This window comes from Psittacula echo, assembly GCF_963264785.1.
Source record: "Psittacula echo genome assembly, chromosome: 1".
Lineage (NCBI taxonomy): Eukaryota > Metazoa > Chordata > Aves > Psittaciformes > Psittacidae > Psittacula > Psittacula echo.
In genome coordinates, this window is record NC_137735.1 from 149,991,500 (window position 1) to 150,010,017 (window position 18,518).

The 18,518-nt window shown below is 38.5% G+C and overlaps 1 protein-coding gene across 1 annotated transcript in view; it reads left to right on the top strand.

Annotated features, from left to right (window-relative positions):
* HMGA2 (high mobility group AT-hook 2) overlaps positions 1 to 18,518 on the top strand; it is a gene marked incomplete at both ends in the record, with an annotated part of 116,638 nt that overhangs the window by 835 nt on the left and 97,285 nt on the right. The window contains 2 exons of the mRNA XM_080636927.1: positions 1,916 to 2,002; positions 9,824 to 9,874. Coding sequence (XP_080493053.1) covers positions 1,916 to 2,002; positions 9,824 to 9,874 — 138 coding nt within the window. The remainder of the gene's footprint in view (positions 1 to 1,915; positions 2,003 to 9,823; positions 9,875 to 18,518) is intronic.

The window sequence follows — 18,518 nt, forward strand, 5'->3', positions numbered from 1 at the left end:
ACACCTATTGCTTTTGCTTCGTCGCCTTCCCAAGCAGGTCGAGCCGAGGGGCACCGTTCCCGGGTCTCGACGCGGGGAGCGGAGCCCCGCTTCCTCCCCCCACACCCCCAGCGGCGAAGGGGACGCGCCGGGCTCCTATTTTGACTTGCAAGACCTGAATCCTCGCTAAGTTTGCCAGACCCGTGCATTATCTCCACCGCACCCCCTCCCTCCCTCCCTTCCTTTCCTTTCCTCTCCTCTGCCCTCCCCGTGTGCCATTGTTGCCGCAACGCCTGGAGGTGCGGAGCCGCGCTCAGCCTCGCCGCCGGGTTGGGAGGCCGGGAGCCCCGCAGCCCCTCCGCGGGCGCCGCCGAGGGGGGATCTTCGGTTGCGCCGGCAGCGCGGGGTTGTTCGCAGCCCTTTCCATGCTTCCCTCGGAAGTAACGACTGGGAAGTAGCGCTGCCTGGGGAGCTCATTTTTTAAAGCGAGCTTCCGTGGGCTTTAAAAATGTTGACTCCCATTCATTTAGCATCAGCCCGCTGCCCCGGGAGCCTGCGAGGGTCGCCGAAAACACGTCGGGAGCTGAACAGCAGAGCCCCGAGCAGGGGAGAAACCCAGCTGCTTTGCTCCCCCTTCTTTCCCAACCATGTGCTGCTGCAAATCGTATAGAAAGTACTACTTTTTGGAAAGGCATGAAAGCGGAGCCTAAGGTTTTCCCGCTCTGCCCTCCTCAGTGACACTTAATTCACTGGAGCGGCTCCGGGCTCTGCCCCCAGTCCTGCTTCACCCCCCAGGCTCCCTCGTCCAGCCCCAGCCTTGCGAGCTCCCGCCGGGGCTTCCTATATTTATTTTGTTACTACTATTATTGCCCCCCCGCTTTTTTTTTTCTCCTATAGCGTTTGGATGTATGGAAGAGAACGAAAAGTGTGTCCCCTTAAGCGTTCTCAGCCCAGCTGTGTAGTGCCTGCGGGGCCCGCCACTGAGGGCTGGAGCGGTTGGGGAAGTCACCTCGCCAGCCTTCCCTCAACCTACCCGGGAATTCAAAAAGCTGAAGGGTTTTAAGCTGGTTTAAGTTAACAAACTGCATTTAATTAGTTTTACCACATCCTGTAATCTGAATGAAATGTATAATATTTAAGGCTAGAAGAGTTTTATAGTGTTTGTGATTCACTGAATAAATATTTGGAATCCGAACTCTTAGTAATTCATACCCATTTTTAAGGGTTGGTTATTTACTGTCAGGCAGAGGAGCTAGTTAAGAAACAGCTAAAATAGTAAGTGTTCCTGTCGAGTCATTTCAGAGTTGGGGTTTTGTTTCAGATATTTTCCTTTGTCGATTTTTTTTGGCTTGCTAGTGCTCTGTTTGAAGAAACGTCTACATTTGCATTTTACTACAACTCAATTATGCTTAGAATAGGTGTGAATATAATGCTGACTGCAGAACAACAGAAAAAAAATCCAAATATTTGTGCCCTGGAGAAAGAAAATAGTCTAAGCTTACTTTACAGTTTTCTAGTAGTTAACTTTTTTGCCCCAAAAAGAAAGTTTTTGCTAGAAACTGCATATAATTGTATCTTGTTATAATGAAATGCAGTTGAAATTAAATGGCTAAACCTTAGTTTTTGAATAATCATTCCTACATGAGGGAAATCATAGCCATCTTCTAACACTGTGTTTTCTTCTATAACTTATGTGCTAGTATAAGCAAACATTTCAAAGTTTTTATGCAATTACAAGGGAAGTTAAGCTCTTTTGTTGTGCAGAATATATTTTTTCTTTACCTCGAGTTGTTTATTTTTTCATGTTGCATTTTAAGTATTGTTATTTATTTATACTGTTAATCCACATGTTTTAAGTAATGTCTCAGTTACAGTTTATCCTTTAGATGGATTAGTTGTAGCCTCTTGCCACAATAGCATGTTTTCCTGTATTTAGGAACCAACTGGTGAACCATCTCCTAAAAGACCAAGAGGAAGACCCAAAGGAAGCAAAAACAAGAGTCCCTCTAAAGCAGCTCAGAAGGTGAGATTATTAAAGAGAGTTCCTAATGCTGTTTTCTCATTAACTGGTAGCAAAAAATCCAGTCCTTTAGACTGCAACCTGTGCAGTCAGAATCTTTGTAATAATACACATAATAATAATAATAATAATAATAATGCACATCTTTCACATTTTTAAGATTTATATTAACATGATGCATGAAGACCCTAGGTACAGACCCTAGGCTTACTTTCTGAATAGTATGCACATTAGGGAAATAACATAATGTATTTGATGTATTTACTGAGATTTCCTGTATCTAGTAAGAATATCAACGTTAAGGGTATTATTTTCTCAATTAGGATTTTTGAAAGAGGAAGATTAATTTCTTGTCCACTTACAGTTGTTACTACTCCAGACCAAATCTGTATTTTAAAGCTAAGTGTTTTGTCAAACATAGGTTAATTAGAAGTAAATCCAATTATGTGTTGATGGAAATAAGTGCATATATTGAAATTTACAGCTTTAAAATGTGATGGTAAACTGAATTACAGTAAAAGCTTACTATATCTTGTTTAGTAATCATTTTCAGAGACTTTTACTTGAAGTGCTGTTAGTCTTCTGAACCACTGCTTCTGCTTGGTGATGGGAGCAAACTTTCATTCTGGGGGTTCTGAATGCATTTAGCTATAGGAGAAGCTCCCTGAAGTCACTGCATTTAGTGCATGGACTTTAAATCACAAATACAATATGAAACTGTGACTTAATTTTACTTGAATTGGAGGAAGCTCAGCATTAGAAAATTATGAAGGCAAATAAGATCTTTCTGTAGGAATTATTTTAGAGAAGGCAAATAGTTGTGTATAAGCTCGAAAACAGATATGGGGATTTTGTTTATGTTGATGGTTACACAGCAGTTAGCACTAATTTACAGGTACTAAATTGGAAACAAAAGCTTGGGAAATCTGGTAGTGAACTGTATTGCTTAAGTATATCAGTATCTTTTAAGTAGATCTGTGACAAAAACGTGTGGGGAAGGTATTTGTGGTCTCATGTAATTATGGTTCACTTTTCAGTATGCCTATGGTACTGACCATATTAAGTTTGATAGTTTCCAGTGTTATAAATTGCTATAGTAACTGCTGATCAATACTAAATCATTAGAGGGGGACTATAGTTTCATGCCTGTTTTAAGTGTTTTCAACATTTATTTGAGGAACGTTTTCCAACTCTTTAAATTTAAAATTGTTTTTTACTTGGTGAACTGGAAAAAAACCCCAGTACATTCTGTCAAGAAGTTCATGAATTAGTAAAAAATGCTTTACAGGTTAAGTATTTAAAATATATCAAAGCCACTCTGCAACCTACTGAGCTTAAAATGTTGATTTTTTTTTTTCCCTACATAATAAAAAATCTCCTCAGTTTCAATTTAAAATAGTTTAAATTTCACTCCTCAAAAGAGAGAAAGCAGATTTTTATTAGTCTAGCAAATCCAAATGTGAGCTTTAGTATTTTAAACATTACTCTTAGGAGTGTTGGCTTTCCTAGGAGAAATATTTGTAGTAAGATTAAATTTTAAGTAATTCATAGAAGTGTGTTTCAAAAAGATATTTCTAAAAGAAATGTTAGCATTATTTCATTTATATGAGTGATTTGGAAATCAGTATAAATGGAAAGTAACTTAAAAACATTCATTTATATGTAGGTATATCAAATCAAGGGCTTTATAGATAATTCTGATGCATATAGTTGTTGGGGTTTTTTAATATAATTTATGAACTGAGCAATTTCATTGTAACGTTTTGATTTTCAGAATGCATCAAATTACTGCTCTGGTTAAAGCAAACCTTTTTGGGTGTTGATAACGTAAAAAATTCACCAAAGACCACCTGTCTTTTTTTATCATAAAAAAACCCCTTGGAGAGGTATGTAATTACAAGACTGACTTGTTTCTAGGTTTATAGATAAAATATATAAATGTTTGATAAATCCTCTAAAACATAAACCACTTATAAAGCCTGACTAGAAGAAAGTCACTGAGATCACATTTCAAATAAATATTTTAGCTCTTTTTCCAAATTGATAATTAACCTTTTCTAAAATGGTTCAGCTTCTCAATAGGCATCTCAAAGTCCTTTTTATGTAATATTAATTCCGATAGTTTTTCTAACAGTGATATGAATGGAAAGGGTTTGGCACTGTGAGAAAGCTTCATTTGGCGGTGAGGGTATCAGCTTTTATAAGAGTGAGCTATATGTTTCATTTTGTGGTAAACATATTTACACATCCATATGCATACATATATTTATTTAAGGCTTTCCACAGCCTCCCTCAACTCTCAGAAAGAAAGCTGGTTAACTTAGCTTAAGCCCCTCTACATGTGAACCTGGGTACTATACATGCAACTGGAATGTGATGGAATTTCTAAAGGATAGTGTGTGCCCTGGTTGTTTCAAAGGGGGCTCATTGAAATGTATGAGAGTGTTCACAACATGTAAGATAAACGTTGGCCAGGAGAACCCACCGAGCAGCCATGAGAAGGCACTCATGATTAATTGATTGGGTGTTCTCTTGCAAACCATTACACATCACAATTAAATATGTATTGCACAAACTGGCAGTGAGTTAAAAATATTCCAGAACTGAGGCTTTGTTTTGTTACACTTGAAAAAGGAAATGCTGTTAAATCAGTTGACATACAATTTACCCTGGAATCATGGTTGTGTTGTGTATTTTAAATTCCTTGGTTTGTGGGATTTATTTTTTTTTTTATTTTTTTTTTGGTAGCTTTCAGAGCTTGTGTTTGGTCTTAGTAAACTGGCCTTGGGGCATCTGAAAACAAACTGTGCTTGTTAGGAAATTAGCAATGTGAAACTTGACAATGCATACAGAATGTTGCAAGACCAACTGGACAGCTAATAATGTGGCAATTACTCTAATTTTAGGTAATAGGCATTTTTTTAAAAGCCTCACATATCACACATGCCTGACTTGTTAGAAACTGGACACAAAAGGTAACCTTAATTTTATAGAAAACTAAACCATTTCCCAATTGTTTAATTTTTGCAAACAGAAGGAACACAACATGTTAGCGGATGAGAAGAGATAGACACAAAAAGGCTCCTGATCATCTTGTATTTGATTGCCCACAATTAGGCTGTTATTGAAGTCGGTGTCTTTAAACAAATCAGAATGTTACTCATTCAACATATTTGTTAAAAATTAGTAAAAAAGTGAAGATTTCCCTTTTATTCCCTAATGAATGACTAGTTTTGCAGGAAGATCTTAGCAGGGATGTTCCTTTTTAGTTTCCTAGGTGTTCTGTGATTGAGCTTTATTTGTTAAGCTCAGCTGTGTTCCCAGCCCATTGCATTTCCCTTAAGCATTCAAGGGCTTTTCTTTGTTTAGCTCATGTAGTTGGGCTTGACAAAAATACTGTATAGGCATAAATACTCTTCTGTTTGGAAGGAGGAAACACAATTGTGAGGTTAAAAAAAAGGAGTAGTAGCTACTATGTGTTTATCTTGAAAGAAAATGTAAAGGGATATCCCAGGAATATCCAAAAGTAAACTCTTTAGTGAAATTCACCTTCAGTTAAAATATTTGGAGTTTTGTTGTAGTTATTGATGTAATGAAATTCACTGAAAATGCCTATGGATCTTGAAATACCATCTTCTGCAAACCAGGCTTTGTGGTACTGTGTGTGACTAAACTTACTACTGTCTCTACATTACATGGCCAGAGTTTGGTATGTAGAAAGGCATGTCCCCGAGTTAAGCAGTCCAAAGGTAAAACAAAAGTGCATGTGACCAGGACTCTGCCCTAAATTGGTTCGTGAAAATCTATTTGGCTTCTCCATGCTTCATTCATTCTCACCAACACTGGTCATTACAGGCTTAAAGGGAAAACAAGATCAGATTTATCAAGTGATTGTAGCATGGTGATTGTACCTGAAAAATAAGACCTCAAAATCAGGCATTTTGAGCAAGATAGGAGAAGCAGAAGACTGGCTCCGGTTTAGAATTAAAATGGGTAAAACAGGACATGGGAAGCATGATATTTTTGTATTCAGCCAATGCCTAGCCTATTTTTTAACAAAATAACTTTTTTTTTTTAGGAGAGGGACACATTCCTGGGAAAGGTCTTTTGACACAGTGATCTTTCTCCTGAGACCTCTCAGTTATTTCACCTGATTTACAGCTCTGACACATTTTATCTGAGATCTCCAGCAGATCATTTTGCAAAGTGGATAGAGTTCTCCAAATTTGGATTCTGTTGCATTTGAGATCTTCTTTGACAACAGACAGATGACCAAAGAGCACTTTATAGCTGCTCAATTATTTATACTTGTCTTGTTAATTGCTTTCAGTAGTACAGCCTCAGTTTCTGTCTGGCCACAATACGTTTATGCAACAAGGAGGTAGAGATGATAGGCAGTCAAATCTGTTTGGAAGCAGGGTTTGATGGCCCTGTGGTTCAGGGCTTAGGTGAATTGCAAATCCACCTGGGGACTGTTAGCTGATTCCAGGCAGCAGTGACTGGAATGGCCATCTTCCTCACCTGGAGCAAAACCCACCCCCATTTTCCATATAGATCATGCACTTAAAAACAAGTAAGTCTAATTCTGTTCCTAAAATGTGACATAGCAAAAATAATGTATTCATATTATTGTTTATGAGGAATGTCATGATTTGTCATGAAACTTGTTTTGTGTTAGATAACATTCCCGACCCTCCTTTAAGTGTGGTGATTTCGTGTCTAAGCTGTACAGAACAAGATCATGCCTCATAATGCAGCACCAAATGTTAAGAAAGCCCTGACCAAACACATCTCAATTTTAAAAAAGTGCTTTACAGGATGAAGGCAGCAGCTTGCTTCCTGATGAAGCAGGTACCAGCTGCTGTGTGTAGGGTGGCTGGGACCATGTGCATCTTACTCCCCAGATGAGATCCGTGTTACTTCTGGGTGGCTTGGAGCTCTCTCTGGATTTGTTCCTAGCTTCAGAGGCAACACTTCAATTAAAGCAAAGAGGCAACAGGCTGGCATGTTTCTGATTATGCAAATACCTGTTTCAGAGGAAAGGGAGTGCTTTGGCACTTACGTGTTCTTTTTCTTATTAATTAGTTTAAAATTATGTGGAGGAACATTGAATTACTTGTCTGATATGCAATAAAACCTTTCTTCAGGTGCTCAAATTAAAAGACAGTCTTGTGGTCTGTTGGAGAAAACATAAGCTATGTTTGCAAAATGTAAACTAAAAAATATCCAGAGGGAGTTAGAATATTTTCCTAAACTTCATGTCTTTATCATCACTACTGGACTTCCACTACTCCTTTTGGTTGTTCCAGAAGTGTTTTGTCTTTCTTTTTCCTTGGAATGGAGATAAAAAACTTCACTTTGGAGGTTCTTGTCCTTCATTTTCTGCAGTTTAGTCTGTGGAAACCTTCCTATTTACTTACAGAATTGCTCTGTACCAAAACATTGTCTCTGGCATGCCTTGCTGTTTGCTCAGCTCACCTCTGGGAAAGATTTGGTTTTGATAAGAACCATGGAAATGTTTTTCTTCTAACATGAGGTGGAAATCATATACAGCAGGAATATAGTGCCTTTCAACCTGAAAGGTCCCCAAGCACTTGACAAACTGATATCCAAACTAGCCAGCAGGAACACTAGCCACTTCTGACAGGCCCTTCCTCGGGGGTAAAGCATAGCCCTGTTTGTGGCAAGCGGCCACGCTGTGTGACAGTTTATGGCAGGAAGCAAAGATTAGTTACTCAAAGAAATCTCTCATGTTGTCTTTCCCATCAGAATGGATTATATGCTGTTGTTACACTTACAATTTGTGTCAGGTTTGTAGGAACTTTAATTATAAGACCAAAGTAGTTTTCATTTTCATAAAGTTAATTGTTTTTCATAGAGTTTTGGAAAAGGGTCTTTCCTTCAGATGCGGTAAAATACAGAAGAAAATAAATGATGTTTGTGCTTCAATAGTACGTCAGGTGTTGATTTGTTAAGAACAATTTTAACCTTTAATTATTGTTAAGAACAATATTTTCTCTTCAGTTTTTGCCCAGTGTTTTGTGAAGTAAATGTAAATGGAGGGGGCTACAGCTTGTCAAAACTAAGCCACATCTTTTTTTCCATCTTTCAGGTTATAAAGTATAAAGAAATGAACACTTTAAAAGGAAACAAAACTCTGAAATAGACAGCTACAGGATATAGTAAATGCACTTTAACAAGTACTCTCATAAGAGGGTTTCGCCTTACATGTAACACCGGTATAAACGATTAAAGAGCAGGTTTACTCTTTTAACAAGTCTGAGTGATAATTTTGCCCTTCAGGAGTGTGAATTTTATTTTTCACAGCTTTCTCCTTACTGAGATATTTATTCCAAAATAGTTGCATTTAACTCACGGGGCAGTTTTTTTTGTAGAGATTCCTCCACAACTGCTTCAGCTCAGGTTCTCTTTTAGAGGAATGCGATTTACACAGCATTAGGTTACAGTATATGTTACCGAGATTGACCAGCAAGTGATTTATTTAATGACACAGTTGATTTCTAAGGGAAAATCAAATACACATACGATTAACTGGGAAAAAACAAATTCATGGAAATGTGAAAGCACATTCACAGAATGTGTGCTGAAAGTCTTTATTCTCAGGGATTTTGTATGTGGCAAGTCCTGCCTTCACTAAAGCTGGTAGCAAAATCCTCATCACCCTCTGTAGGACAGGATTATTTACCTGATGAGGAGTGTGGATGGCTAGAACCTATCTAGCAAAAATAACCTGCAATTTTAATTTTAAAGCCTCTATTTTAGTGTAGCGCATAAGACATAGTATTCAGAGTGTCACACAGTTAGTTAATGGAAGAGTCTGTAAGAGAATCCATATTTCCTTTGCATTGAGCTCCAGGACCAATTGCTGGGCTTATATAAACATAGCTGTCACTTCTGGGGCACCTTCCATGCTGCTTCCTTAAACCTGAGAAGAGAAGGTGTGTTTTGGACCAGTAAAAGGTTTACTTGCAGCTTAAGGGTGTGCTTTTATCTGGAAAACGTCGCATGAAGTAGAGAAGTTATTTCCCAATACAAACACACATGTTCATGGTAATAGTCTGTCCAAATCCATTTCATGCATAAACATCATGAGACTAAAAGAAGGAATTGTGGCTTCTATAATGTGCTTTGTTCAGGCTTGAAACAGGCTGTATTTTTGATTTAGTGACTGTGTGTGTATGTAGATGTTTTAGGTTTGTTTTCAGCTTTCTAATGCTTAGCAAGTGTTTTGCTGATGTAGTGCATCACAATTGATTGAAATAACCAGAAACTATACTTTCCACTGTACATAGTAGTGGTGCTTTTTAAAATGTCCCCATCCTAGTCTCTCGTTTAAAATACTGAGAGGAGGAAGGAGGATGCTGAAGTAAATTTCTGACAGCCTGTGGAAGACTAGATTTGGTGTTATTGGGGGTTCTCAGGTTCCCAAACTGCCCTGCGCACCCCTCCACAGTCTGCATGCCCCATGGCTGGCCCGGGCTGGGGCACCCCAAACTTTGATGAGCAGCTGGATGTGCATGGGCGTGCTCCTCTGTGCCCCTGGACATGGGGTGGATTAGGACCAGGAGCACCCTTGGTGCAGGGTGCAGGTGAGGCATTCCCTGGCCACTCTGGCTAGGAAATGTCAGGAAAACCAACATAATCACTGTGTCGAATACTATTCCACCTATAGAGCAGGAGGGGCCTTGGTGCCACCCAAGAGAGATAATTGTGGCTAATGTTACAGGAAAGGAGTTCCTAGTTACTGAGTCTGTTAAATAATGCTGAGGTATAAAATATGTTGTGTTTCTTCTCCATTTACAGAAAGCAGAAGCCACTGGTGAAAAGCGACCTAGAGGCCGGCCCAGAAAATGGGTAGGTATTTCACTTCCAATCATTTGATTTATTTGCTGTGTTATAACTCATGTTATAAAGTCCATTCTTTCAGAGAACAAGTATTTCTGCTTAACTTGTAAAAAAGAGCATCCATCTTCTATGCCTGTTTGTTCTGGTGGATTGACTAAAGAGTTAAGATAACAGAGAAGTTAACCACAGCTTTCTACCTTTAGACTCTGGTAGTTTACTCAAGACACTTTACTTTTAAATGTTTGCTGGGAGTGAATATTTTTGTGTCTCTTATCAGCATGAAAAGGGGCACAACTCTTCCTTCAAAAGAGAGTAAGGAGATAAATTGTCCAGTAATTGACTAACAAAGGTTAAAGGGGCACTATCAGACATCAGAAGGTGATTAAGAGAGGTGATAATATTCAGATGTAATGTCTACAAGATAAAGTTTAAAAGTTTTAAAACCAAAACTTCTTTGTCCTACATTGCCTGGAAACAGCATATTTTCCTTAAATCCAGTGAGAAAGAGAGAAAGAACAGTGGGATACTTGCACTTAGAATTCAGTTTTTCCAGTCTGGGCCATCTTCATGCCTCATGTAATTGTAGTGACTAGTAATATGTTTCATTAAAAGTTTCCTTTTTCCCTGGCCGTTTAGTCTGTAGACATGGCAATCAGGTATATGTGGTTTGATTCTTTGGCCATGGAAAAGTTTCAGTCTCAGATAGTAGAAATTCTGTGTTCTCACTGATGTTTACAGCTGATGAGAGTCTGACTTGTGCACCTCTCCTCTGCACATCTTTCACTTATGCAGAGGCTTTCAAAAGAAATGTGATGGGGATGTCACTTGGAAAGCATGATCGGGTATTAGAAAATATGAAGTTGTGGCTGCGTGCTCCATCACAAGTTAACATTTCTGATTTCCCTTTTCCAATTCCTTTTGCCTTTATCTGCTCAACAATTTTCTTTAAACTTATTTTTCAAATCCATCTCAATTTTGCTCCCTTATTTTACTCTGCCTTTTCTTTCCTCTCTGCAGTAAATTTTCCCCTCATTTTGTTCAGTTCTTTTGCATAGATGTCAACACAGCTTTTAAAGTATATGCTTGCAAAAGCTCAAACAAGACCAGAAGGTACTTAAAGCTACAGCTGAGGTTCTCTGGAGAATCAGCAGTTAAATAAGGAAAGAAATGGCTTCAAGAACTAGTTCTGTGGCATTGTCCACAGTGATAAAATACCCCAGGTTATTCCTTTGGGAAAACAGACCATTACATACTAGATGTCTGCTTATGCCTGTAGTTTTTAAGTCAAGCAGATTTCAGGTACATGAAGAGGCTCATTGGCATTAGGAAGAAGGTGGCATGTTCAAATGTACCTGTGCTGGTGATCTTCTCAAAGGCATCTTGCAGAAAGCAAATGCCAAGGGCGGTAAAACAAGGATCAGTTACTATCTGGTTGCTCCTGTCCTGCTCAAACCTTGCACATGGGGATGCTGAGTGTTGCTTGCCTGGTCCTCACCTTGGGTGCAACCCCAGAGGAAGCAGCAGAAATAGCTGGTTTATGAGAGTAATTTATAACAGGCAGGGCATCCCCACTGTTTTAGGAATGTGTGGCAGTGGAATAGGGGTGGTTGAAGAGCTCTGTAAAGAGGGAAAGCGCAGCAGTGTGAAATGTTAAAAAGATACTCTTTCCCAAGCACTCATAGTCAGAAACTAAGGTGAGTTTCCAGTGGAAAGGGCTAAATGCAACCGTTGTGGCATCTTTTAGGTTAGACTGTTTCCCTTTTATTTTTGTATTGTTATGAGGAAGAAAGAATAGGCAGTATCATTAAGTTTAGTATGGGATGTTTGTTGGGTGCAGAATCTGATTTGCAGAAATGTGAATTACTGGCTATTTAGTAGGTATATGCATTACTTTATTGTGAGACCAGTGCAACAGTTTCACTCATTTTTTAAAAACTTAGGCATATTTTCAAACTTGGTATTACTTTGTTATTGTGCCTGTTGAAAGCACAGTCTTTTCATTTGCTTATTCTGATGCTATGATTGTTTCTTGTGATTTTCAGAGATAATGCTCCTATCTGCAGCTGGCATTAAGATAATTCTATAGACTCTGAGAATCAAATATGCTTTTTATTTTCCCCTCTCTTTCTTTTCTCTTTCCAGTTTAAACTAGGCTCATGGGTTCCTCCTGTGTGCATGATGAAATGGAGAGTGATGTTTTATTTTGCTCCAGAAAGAAATACGGTAAAATTATTACAAGCCATGGTGCCAATCATAAGCAAAGCTTATGGTTGAAATCAAGGGAGGATTTTGCCTAAAAGCAGATGGCGCAGTATCAGCCTTTCTGTTTTGACATCTAACACGTGCTCAGAAAATGTCCCTTTTTATCACCCAAACTTCAGTCAAGTCCTTAGTGATTATTTTGTTCTTTATTCAAGCCTTAATGATGATGGTTCTGTATCAGTGAAAGTAAGGAGTGTACAGGTATTTTTTTCTTGGAGAGGGCAGAATTCTATATGGAAGGTATTTTCCTGAATTTGTAACCCTCTCTTACGAGTCTAGAGGTTCTGTGTCATATGTTGTTCATCAAATTGTAAAGTATTATTTCTGCTGTTTCCTTCAATATGCGCATGCAGAGACATACGACCTAACAGACCACTGCAGAATTCCGGTAGCTGGTCTTTCTGCCGGTTCAAATTAAGTATTTAATGTTTGTGACTTGCAATGTATTTATTTATGTATTATTTTTTAGAAGAGAAATAAATCTTTTTGATCACTATAAAACTTGGAAGGGGGAGGGAGAGCCCAAGTGAAGAAGGCAAGTAGCCCAGTTTCTCACAAGTGTATGAGACATCTGATGAGTTTTCAATGCAATAATGTGTGCTTTGCAAAGTCGTCAAGGAGAAGACCCATGTCAGTAGAACAGACGTAAAAGCTGACAAACTCTCCTGAAAATAAAATATTCAGCTACATAGCTAAGCTTTCTAAATTTGGAGAGCTAACTAAGTAAAAATCCTGGAGATAACAAGGTCAAGCTGGTGAGAAATTAACGTATTTGGAGTCAGAAACAGAGTGCCTGCTGCTGTAAGTCATCTTCACCATAGGTTGCTGCCCCTGTGTAAAGCACATTGAAGGCTACAAGTCCTATTAACAGAGAGGGAGGTAAACCTCTTTGTGACCTTGGTACTCCTTAATTTTAGAGGGTTTAATGCAGCAACGTGTTGTAAGCTCTTTGGATGCATCTACATTAGTGTGTTAGGTCAAATCAGGAGTGTGCTTTGGAAATGCATCTCCTAATTGTCCCTCATGTATTATATGCATTGTGGAGCAGTCCCAGAGCTCATGGGCTGGACTCCTTTCAACTGAAACAAAACTGAAAGTTGTGCTGCAGAAGTGCCATCCAGTAGGCATTCAACCCATAGGACTAGGCTAGAGTGGAATTAAAACCTCTCGATAGGTATGTGGTCTGGACCTGAAGTCCTCGGCACCAGCTGTTTTTTTCCTGCTGATCCATATTGCCTGTGTATTGTAGACATAGCCTTTGATGCTTGAAAAAGGCTGATGAAGCACACTGGGTTTTATTAGCAGAATTATTTTATGTAGCATAGGCATAACATCAAATCCATAGCCATAGAGATTTACATTCTCAGAATGGAGTGAAAGGTTGCGCTGACTTCATCAGTGCCAGGTTTTCACCACTTAAGGCCTCCTGTTGCTGCTGTTCGTGGAATCAGGAACAGTTTTGCTGATGGCTTTACATAACCCTTTGTAAAGAGCTCACAGTCGATGCTTTCTTGTTTCTTTTGTTTTAATTTGTGTATGGCTAGAAGTTGATTGAAAGGAGGAGACTGAAGGGTTATGAGTAAAGCAAGAGACTGAATAATCAATTATTCTGCTGTTTGTTCCAAAGAGCTGCATTGAAAACCCCTGGAAATTTCATAGACTTCTAGTGCTCTCAGTCATTAGCTTAATGGGGAAACCTGAAACTCAGTTCTGAAGTTGATACTTAAAAGGGTATTTTTTTCATTTCCATTGTTTTTGTTACATTTTTAGATAGTTTTTTTGGTGTTTTTTTTTGTTTTTTCACTGTCTGATTTCCGCTCCACATTTTTTAACCTGAACCACAGATTCACTGCATGGCATAGCAGAATTGCTCAAAAAAACACAAGCAAAAGTCCAGAGCTGCAGTTCTGGAAGCCGCATGATTATAACAGCAGAGGAGAATCGGTGACTTTCCAAGTGCAGGATACATGTGAAGCATCCATTTGCACATCTCATCACTGATGCCCAAGAAACAACTGTGACTTGTTCAGAAAACTTCTCTCTCAAGAATTTTGTTTTCTGCTAGATAGTCTAGGTAGCACATTTCAGGTTGGTAGGAGATAAAAGATAATCAGAAATAAACTTAATTTCCTTAAGCAGGAGCTTTATCTGATCCAATCAGGATTACATAGACATTACAGTACTTTTGAAGCTCAGGTTTTCCCCTTTATAATGAGGGCAGAGTTTCACTTTATACTTGAAAGTCAGTTTAAGCAGTGTCAAACAATGTTGAAAAAAGTCATTACGAAAATGCTTTTTCTGGTAAGTTTTTCTTCAGATTATTTCCCACTGCAGTTTTGACATAGCTGAAATATCAAACCTTAAACGTGGAATTTGTGCGATGTTTCTATGCTAGCAGTTCCAGAAGGCATGTGTCAGGCCAAGGGCTCCTAATGCTCATTCACTTGTAAGATTTTGAAAGCCAGGTTCTGAATTTTGAAGAAATGCATATCAAGAGAACCTTGTTGCCTCAGAGGACCCTTCAATGTTTTGAGGCTATTTCTTGCCCACAATGAATTTTTGCAAACTTTTATCTAAGTAGAAGTTTCTGTCTGTTAGTGCCATGCTCTGTGATGTGAAGCCATGTAACTTTGCGCTTATTTCTCATTCAGTGCAGTCATTTTTGTCTCATATGAAGTCATAGTCTAGGAGGTGCTTAAAGTCATGCAGGCTTCTTCACTATGTGGTAGAGAGAGAAAGGTGTTCTGAGATCATAGTCCATCCTCCTCTATAAAAGACTTAGTTATAGGTGGGGTGAATTCTCATCTGGAGAGAGCAACTTTTTAACACTGGGAAAGACAATCTAGATGATAAAACAAGACGCAAATCTGAGTTTTAAATGGTAAAAGCTATGTGTGACCGATCTGGCTTGTTGATGATGCTTACCAGTGTATCCCAAAGCTAGGCTAGAGATTCCACTGTCATGAGAACCTGTACTTGTTTGAAGGAATTACTTCATAGTCTGTTTGGAGCAAACCGTGATGGAGGTAAAACTTAAGTCACATGTATTGGATGATGATGAATGAAAAAGGAAGTTGCTATATATGTAATTATAGAATATAGAATATATAGAATATAGAAGTTTTATCTGTAGAATACAGATAAAAATTCAGTTTCTTGTATTTGGAAGAATAATCTAATTTCAGTGACTTTATGTCATTACAACTTTTGACTGCAATATCTGTGGTGTTACTGCTTTGTACTGCAGTTGTTTTGCTGTTTTACACATGTTGCTGTTATTTTAATTTTCCAAACTACCTTACTTTCTTCGTGAAGGTCATAGATGTTAATGTATGGTAATATAACTTCTTTCATGAACATGTTTTACATCTGTGTGGGCAAGATCATCACCTGGGAGGGGGTCATCGTTTCAGTTTTCTATAGAGCTTGAAGGGGCTTTTATAATTATGAAAAACAGACAACCTGTTTCCTTCAAAATTACTAAACTTAACAAGTAGATGAAGGACATGAATTGGAAGCCTTAAAAGCTTTATACCAATACATTCACTTTCCAGTTCGGATGATCTGTAAAAGAAATCATCTCTCAAAACCTGAACATTTTGACAAAAGCAGAGATTGTTGAACTTTTCTCCTATGACTAACAGATATTTAATGCTCTTTTTTGCCAATCTTTGTCTATGTTTTTTTTTTATTCAGCATTCTTTGAAAGGAAAAATTATCTTGCGTGCTCATACAGGATGCATAAAAAATCACTAAAAATATGTTCTGTCTCACCTGTGTTCAGAGATGTATGTGTCTTCGTTTCTCTATAAGCTTATCTAAGCAAATAGTGTCCTTCCTTGGACTCTTGGAGTCCTCTTCCTTGTTGGTATAAGAAGATGTGGCACCATTATTTCAAGTGCAGATCTTGTAGACCACAAAAGAAAATTTAGCCATGATATTTTTTTTCTAAAATACATTTATATTACTGAAAGAATATTTCTCTCATTTTCTAATTCATTTCCACTACCGTTAAGGGATCTTAAAATATACCCAGTTTAGCTAAAAAATATTTTGCCTTCAGCTGTCATTTCAGAATCCTTAAAGGAAAATCTTTTACTCTGTTTGAGGCCCAAAGAGGAAATTTTAACAGGCAAAAAATGCAGCATCTGTAGTGAAAGGTAAACTGGAATTCTGAGCTGTTGCCTTTTCATGATCTCAGGTAACTGGTGTTCAAGAACTTTGAAAATTAGTTTCCCATTCAGCTGTTTATTTTGATTTTACAAGCCTCATTGCCCTTTTAACATATGAGGAAGCTGAGCACTGAGGCTGGTCATGGCAGCATCAGGAGACGTTTTTGCACCTGTGGTGTTTGCATTTTTGGTTTTGTTGCTAGCACAGTTATCAGTGCACTCAGCTACCTGACAGAGAAAATATATCAGCTAGTGAAAAGCACAGGCACTCATTCTTGCTCTTACAATTCCATTTTAATCACTGAAAATGTTATGAATGCAGAAAGAGAAGCTGGGCCTCACCTCCATTGAAAATGTACTCCACAAGGTTAATTGCCTTGCCCAAGGAAATCTGTAGAAGAGCCAGGAATAGAAGTCGGATTTCCTGGCAGCCTGCCTGTGCCTTCAGTCAAGGCCATCCTCCAGTAAAGGTTGCTTGTGAACAGGTTGGATAAGGAGGGAAACACACTTTGCAGTTCTGTATCTTAAGCCAATATATGGATTTTACCTGTTTCTGTAAACTCAGATGTGAGTAATCTCGGTACGTTTAGCTTATGTCTAGCTGGTGGGCAATGAGGGGTACACGTATGGTACTAAAAAGTCTATGATTTTCCCTGGGGGTATTTAAAAGACATGTAGATGTGGCATTTAGGGACATAGGTTAGTGGTGAGCTTTGCAGTGCAAGCTTAATGGTTGGACTTGATCTTAAGGGGTCTTTCCCAACATAAATGATTCCATGATTCTGTATACAGGATAGAATGGACAGGTTTCAGACCAGAAGGGTTTTGAACCAAACCCAAATATAAGGCTGAAAGGTATTTGATATATATTGATGGTATTTTCTCATCTTTGTACCTTAATTACATGTAGAAGTTCAATACTGATTCAGTAAATGATGAATGTAATCATGAAACCAATGTGCCTAGTTCTTGGATTGTTTTGAATGCAGTTACTCTGCTTTCCAGGACTAGCCAATTTGAGCCATAGCTGCAGGACAGGGCCCTGTCCTCTTGAAAGGTAATGGTGCAGATGGAATGAAAACCCACATGTTAAAGTGTGATCCAGGACAGAATATTCAGAGTCAAGACTTCTAGGTTTTCTTATAATTTCTGACTTATTGTGCACCTTATTTAATGTAATTTATTTTCATTCTGTTCTGTTTTATACTGCAATCCCCAGTAATGCAGTAGCCTTACAAAAAATGCACATTTTTTTCTCCAGCAGTAATAGGAAGGGGCCATTTTATAAGTCAGTCCCTGTGTGGGTGAATTTACTCCTTTCAATTAAGAGTTATGATAATAATTAAAGTAATCCTGGCTTTGTTCTGCATTCTTTATAGACCCAAGCAGGCAATGTGGATGCTGAAGGAATGTGGGGTTGATCCTCTCCTGGAAGGGCTGGGAGGAGGCTAGTATTGTGATAATTAATATTTGGAGAGTGCTTTCAGGTGTTTGAATGAAAGTCATTACTTGCCTTAAGTGTGAGTATTGTTATTTCCTCTTCCTTTTATCCTGGGTCTAAGCCTTACCTCAAATTGCAGTTCAGTATTACATTTTAAGTATGAGGCTAGATTTTCAACAAGAAAGTGGGCTTTTTTTCAGTAAATAGCTGCAAAATATCCTCACCAGGAGGTGGCTTCTAATTCTGTAGCACACAACTCCAAACAAGGGAAAAAAAGGCTTTTTGTATCAACAGTAATGTGCTTTAGATGTGATTTACTTAGCATGAGGCATTCTTACTTTGCTGTCTTGAACTTATTTTGTGCTAGCTACCAATTTAAAATACAAAGCGAACATAGTTTACAGTGGCATTTACAGGTGCACCTGTTTATCCATCCCAAGACCTATCTGAAGGATTCATCAGACTGCAAATGAAAACCAAAATAAAAATAGAGAGACAAGAACCTGAAATTTGAAAACTGTGACTTCACAGGCTGTACTGTTTCGATAGTCAGACTGGGGTATGGTTTAGTGGTTAAAAGTTGCAGTAGTGACACTGCTGCTAAAAGAGGAAGAGATCTTTTCAGATCCAAGAGAACCCAGATACTTTCAGTCTTCAGGGGAACCCTGGAACAGGAAACACCAAAGCCTGGGAAGATGACAGACTGAATGAGAAAGCTGTATGTTGAGGAGCATGTAATTGTGGTGTAGAGGCTGATAATGCTCATAGCACGCTGTTT